At 38.0% G+C, this 6,286-nt stretch overlaps 2 protein-coding genes across 2 annotated transcripts; one reads left to right on the plus strand and one right to left on the minus strand.

Moving 5' to 3' along the window:
• Positions 1 to 387: 387 nt before the first annotated feature.
• LOC132788234 (mitochondrial magnesium exporter 1) lies at positions 388 to 2,137 on the minus strand. Its single transcript, XM_060795599.1, has 5 exons — positions 1,985 to 2,137; positions 1,507 to 1,911; positions 1,003 to 1,435; positions 627 to 797; positions 388 to 568 (listed from the first exon to the last, which is right to left on the minus strand). The coding sequence occupies exons 2-5, from the start codon at positions 1,615 to 1,617 to the stop codon at positions 399 to 401; spliced, it is 885 nt and encodes a 294-aa protein (XP_060651582.1). The 5' UTR covers positions 1,618 to 1,911; positions 1,985 to 2,137; the 3' UTR covers positions 388 to 398.
• A 437-nt stretch (positions 2,138 to 2,574) lies between these two features.
• Positions 2,575 to 5,371, plus strand: LOC132797824 (putative uncharacterized protein DDB_G0291608). The gene is given in 5 exon segments (XM_060809599.1): positions 2,575 to 2,710; positions 2,789 to 3,230; positions 3,317 to 3,846; positions 4,326 to 4,749; positions 4,751 to 5,371. Coding segments are annotated over 4 exon segments (1,221 nt in total). The 5' UTR covers positions 2,575 to 2,710; positions 2,789 to 3,176; the 3' UTR covers positions 4,964 to 5,371.
• The last annotated feature ends 915 nt before the right edge of the window (positions 5,372 to 6,286 follow it).

The raw sequence follows: 6,286 nt of genomic DNA on the forward strand, positions 1-6,286 counted from the left end.
TAACACTTTTATAAAGCACAAAATAGGCGCCACTTTTAAAATGGTCAGGCCACACCGATTGTGAAACGAAATCCACTAAATACAATATATTTTAGATTTCGTTAAATAATAACAAAACAGCACAGTATTATATTTTCATAATAAGTTTCGTTTCCATTTCATAACTTTCCACGCAGCAACCGGTATGCCAATCTGCTTCAAAAATGTAGCCCCACAACAGCTGATCGCTCTGATGCCATTCACGTATGCGCGCGGATGTTTTTGAAAATTTAAAGGCCACTATTCAAATTATTTCTATTTGGCAATTACATAATGTTAATTATACTATGTAAAAACAACAGTAAAAATAGCTTCTTTGTGGCTAGCACAAAATCTTACACTACTTACATACGTCTATTCTAATTTAACAAATCATTGGCCAATTCAACTCCTATGAATACGGCGGCCGTTGAGGGAAAAGCGCGTATTAAAATGGGCAGAACACCACGATACAACGCCTTAGGACCTTCGGTGGCCATTAATTTCCTAAAAACACTTCTAATGCCATGTTTGTATGTGCCCTCGGGTGCTGTAAGCGAATGTCAATAGTGAGGGAATAGCAAGGTTAAGATATTTGGCACACTTACCTGATTGCAGTCGACTCTTAAGTACATCGAAAGGCACCGCTAAAGACCAAAAAACAATGCCAGCTGAACCGCCAGCTAAAATTGTGGACGTTGGCGTTATGTGTCCTGTGCGTCGACGCGCCAAATCCTGCAATCCCTCATAGACTACAAAATAGACGCCAGTGGGTGAATCTGTAAGGAAGGAATTTTATCAGCAGTCATATACAGAATTCCTTGTCACGAATTTTAACACAACATAATTAGCGACACTAGGATGCAATATGTACTTAAAATTAGAAACCATTGTGGTTTTCTTTGTTAAGCATAGACACAAATCATATACATAAGTATTTTAATCAGAGCTGAACAAAGACTCGGATTAACTTGGCTCTCTTACCTCTCAACACGCAAGCGCAGGTGCCTTTAAAGAGACTGCGCAGTCCGCCTTGTTTATACAGTTTAAAAGCCGTGTCCACCATGCCATTGTACATCAGTGGGCCGCCTGTAACAGGTTGTGTTTGCAGCAGCACCTTGATACGATCTGTAGGTACTGTGACAAGAGCCGAGCAGATGCCTGCACCCATGCCAGCCATGAAGATTTGCGAGTACGTTAGTTTAGTTTGGTCATCGGACTGAAAGAGACGTTTCCCCGCCGCGTAAACAGCGAAATCCACAGCATAAATGGGTGTGACGCCAACGAGGGGCGCTGAGATGCCGCGATAGAAACCACGCACTCCTTCTTTACTAAATGTCTTGACAGCACAGTCAATGATGCCTTTGTAGCGAGGGGGTTGTCCAGCTGCCGGTAAAGGCATTGTTTGGAGACGCACCTGATTAGAAAAGTAAACAAAGAAAGTTGATGACAAGTGGTTAAGATGATTATGTCAACTCCTTCTCTTACTTTAATTGTGTCCAGTGGATAGCCAGTGAGCACACTGCACATGCCACCAAAGCCGCCGGCAATGAAGGACTTGGCGGGATTCGCTTTTTGATCCGTTGTGACTGTTGTCATGATGATTTCACTCTAGTAGTATTTACGTAAACAAAGCGTGAAATATCGTCAGCTTAGTTGTTGTTATTGTTTTTGATGAAACATGCACGTGTGTTTGCCTTGGGTTATGTTATCAGTGAGCTGCTGGACTGTCGTTTGCTGTTTGTGCTAATAAAATCAAGAATTTCGGCGGCGAGCTCAATTTCCATTGCGAGCAAGTGGAGAAGACTTATTTTAATGCAAACATATGTTCGGCCATCTGTAAGCTAGCATAACACGCTTCTGTTAGTTAACAGTGTGCGTCGATGCCACGCACTGTAAGTATACATTTTTAGGATTAACAGCTGCAGTGCTACTGATCGGAGCGAAATGCTTTGCAAATATTTACCAATTTCGTTAGCTTCGTATCGATTGCTGATTGTCGGACTTGTGCTGTTTTGTGTGTTTGTTTATATTTTTCAAAATAAGAATTTTGATAAGTTCACATGTTCAAAAACTGTGAGTTTAAATAATATAATTACACAAATCACAGTGCTAACATTAAAATACTCTTCATGTTAATGGCACGTAATGAAGGCTGGTTCCCATTTGTTGAAAAATATAAAGATGAAAACTTGCAAGCTTTCGCTATATATTATTAAAAGTTTTCCAAACTGATTTATTTATGATGCCACGACAACGTAAATTTACGCGAAATTACATAAAAATAATTCAAATAAATAAATTTTAGTTGTAACAAACCTAACTGATTTATATTAAATATTTAAAAAATTTTAAATATGGAACAGTGAAAACCGTACACATAATATTTTTATTATGGTCACACTATTAATCGCTATGCTCTATACTCGATTGCTGTGACAATTTTGATGTATCAGAAAATCGACATTCAAAGCGATTTCTATCTATTTTTTAAAAAATATACAACAAATTATATAAAAAGTTTTGAAATGCATAAATCAACAAAAAATATTTGTATTCACATAATTTTATTAGCAGCCAACAGTAGTGGGACTATTAATAATATATTCTATGTATTTTGGTATTAAAATACTATAAATTATTTTGTATTTTGTTGTGTGCTGGAAGCGGCTGTCAGGTGTAACAGTGTTGGGTAAATATCAATGCTTCGATTCACTGTCATATTCTTTGGTATTTTTTTGTTCATTAAAGGATATTTGGTAAATTGCAGGTTGCGGTCACACGCTATCTCACTGTGGCGAGCAAAATTGTTGCGTATGTGTGTGCGTGCCAGGCATATGCATCATAGCATATTTCATTGTTTAAAACAATCATTTTGTGCAAAAAGTTGTGCAAAATCATATGTAGAACTTATGTCTGATACAAGTGCGCAGGTATTATGTATCAGTTGTAGTGCGAGCTGCAGTAGCAGGCGCAAGAGAAGGAAGTGAAGCAGCTGCAATAACAACAAACAACCACAACAACAACAACCAATCAAGATTTTTGTAAAACAAAAGTGAAAAGCGTAAGAAAAATATATAGTATATATATTTGTACACAAGCAAAACGCACACGCAACGTGCTCGTTAATTCCCAACAACTAAAGAAAACCGATTGCAATGTCCAATGGTGACGATGTGCTAGACAACTGGGAAGAATTAGACGAGGCAGGCGTGAGTATTAAAATGACACATTACAGCATCAACAACAACAAGAAGTGCAAACAGAACATTATGTTAATGGAATTATTGTTTTACAGCTTTGCATGACGTTGCAAACAAAACTGCAGACCGCCAACAACGACGACGTAGACAGCAGGAGCAGCAGCAACAACAAACCAATTAAACCCGCCACCTCAACGATTCTCGTAGAGAAAAACACTAAAATGAAAGTTCTACAACGTCCACAGTCGCTGCAAGAAAGCAGCGTTCCAACTGCTGCATCTGCAACAGCCGCGCCCAAGCAAATTATGATTGCCAAAAAGCCAGCGGCGCCTACTGCAACAGCAACAGCAGCATCAACTGGACAAACAGATGGCGATGTGAATGCACCTGTTATGATGGTATTGCACAAATCGGCCAGCGAATATGATGCGGCCAACTATGCTAATCCCATCAACAATCAAACGGTCAAAATATTGCGACGCCCCGCCCAAGCAGAGGAGCGACGTGATGCGAATGGCATGCGGCCAAAGCAGCCGATTAAGACGCTGCAACAACGTGAACAGGAATATGCGCAGGCGCGACTTCGCATCCTGGGCAGCGCCAAGAATCCCGAGGACGATAAGCCGTTAGTATTCTAGATGTAGAATAGAAGTAGAGGTCGTTTAAAAGAGAAAAGTCAAGTGATGGTGGCTATATTTTACAGATAGCAGCTATGCTCTCGAAGTATCTATTAGGGTATCATTTACTTAGCTGCTTCAAGCATCATTCTGATTCCGTTTTGAGTCAAAGCAATACATTTTTTTGTTATTGTTATTGTTGCAATACCTTAGAAGTGTAGTATGATTCACTTAGTGTCTTCATAAGTTTATTATTGAAGAGAATGGAATATGGAATATAAAGCAAGTCAGCAAATTATGTTGCCTTTAGAATCAAGTGAAGTACTCCAAGTATTGCGAGTGTTTTTAGCATTGAATATAGTATAGTATATAACTGCAAAAGATAATCAAGTGAAAAGCTATGTAGATCTTTAAAAATGTGTTAGCCGAAGTTTGTCACTCAAATTTAAGCTGGAATTATTAAACTATCTAATTTTCCCCTTTGCAGTGCCACGCCCACAACGCCAGTTAGCAACGCGAGCACAGCGCCCGTGAATTCGACTCCCTGGCAGGCCGAGTCCACGCCTTATGCTGCCAACTTCAATAACAATAATAACAACAACAATAATAGCAGCAATGGACCAGGACCAGGAGCTGCAGCTGGTGCTGCTGTTGGACCCGCTGCTGGCATGCATCGCTCCAGTTCGGCACCGAAAATGTCGCAATCCGCCACGCCCATGTACAACTATAACAACTATTATCAGGCGCCACCGCCGCCACAACAACAGCACACGCCAGCCATGAGCTATATATACTCAGCACCCATATTTCAGCATCAACGTATGCCACCCTATGGTGCAGGACAAGCGGCGGCGGCAGCAGCGGGAGCTGCTCCAACGCCCAATCCTCAGCAGAGCTGGTCACCGGTTGTTGGGGGGCAGCGTGTCGGCAGCTTTGTTGCGTCAACAGTCAATGCATTCGCCAGCGTTGCATCATCAACAGCACCAGCAGCAACAGCAACATCACCAACAGCAGCAGCCAGCGACGGCGCCTCCACAATATGCACATCCTTACAACGATAATGTGTTGCGGCTGCCGAGGGGTCCTTGCCCCAATGGCACCATTGGCTTTCAGATGCGTCGGTAACAGACGACGGGATGCAACAAAAAACAAAACCAATAGCAACATCAACAACAACAACAATTACTTTAATTTCAATTATCCAGTATGCCACAATTTCGTAGCGTACTTTCAAAACTTGTCATTATTCTGAGATTTGCAATTGAATAATTACTTTTTGTCTGTTTTCTTTTCTTTTTTGTTGTTGTCTTTCACATATTATTATTGTATAATTCTTTGATTTTTTGTGGAGATATCGTACGCAAAAAAATATGTAAACAAATTTATGACGGAGTTTGGTAGTTATCTTGTAAATTTACAAAACAAAATACATTTTTTAATGCCTACTACTAATATTAAACAACAACAAACTGAAAATAAAATAAAAAATATTTTACAAAAAAAAACGAGCAAATATTACAAATGTGTTTAATCGGTTAGCAAGGTTCAAATGTTACTAATATTTATAATTTGAAATGCTATATGGAGTGGATTATTTATAATGGCATTTTGTGTTTATAGCATTAAATAAATAATATTGATAGATGTGTTTTAATTTACAATTCAATGATAAAAACTAATTGTTATGATCTTTATAATTTAATTTTTTTATATTCTTTTTATAATTTAATATCTTAAAGATACTAAAAATACTTTGGAAAATTATTTCAGCTCTTAAACGTAATTGCGGTTTTTAATCTTTAAAAAAAATGAGAACATTTTTTGTCGAAGCTCAAATGGAGGATTCGCCGCATGTTTTGGATAAATGTGGTTCTATATGTATACACTTTAAATATTTCTAAATACTTTTACTTTTTAATGATTCATGTGATTTATTTCAAGTTGTGGAATTTGAACAATCCATATCGAAATTAAACGCGCTTTAAAAAGCAAGTTCAATAATCTGTTCAAGTATAAATTGTTCATATTTAATTTTAATTATACAAATGCAGATTATTTATTTCCTTAACCGATATCAGTAAATAACATTTCGGGCCGATCAATAAATTAATTTCAGTGTTCACGCTTAATGCATGTAAATTTAATTGCATTTTAAATGCCTAACAACTTTGTGGGGAATTTCAAGATTTCTCAATTTGTATTAACACTGTTCGATCAACTGAAAGAATTTGTTAACAAAAGTAATGAGAACACTTTTATTTAAATTATTGAATTGGAATTGCCGAATTAATCTTGAATTTTTGCTGCTGCAGTTACAGTTACATTTACCCCCACGATTGCAAAGGCGCCAAAAGGTTATCGACGATGTTTTCGTTATTTTTCACAGCTTTTCACAAAAACAGCAACAGCAGCATTGCAATGAACCAAATAGGCGACATCGACGCCAAT

This window comes from Drosophila nasuta, chromosome 2L (genome assembly GCF_023558535.2).
Source record: "Drosophila nasuta strain 15112-1781.00 chromosome 2L, ASM2355853v1, whole genome shotgun sequence".
Classification (NCBI taxonomy): domain Eukaryota; kingdom Metazoa; phylum Arthropoda; class Insecta; order Diptera; family Drosophilidae; genus Drosophila; species Drosophila nasuta.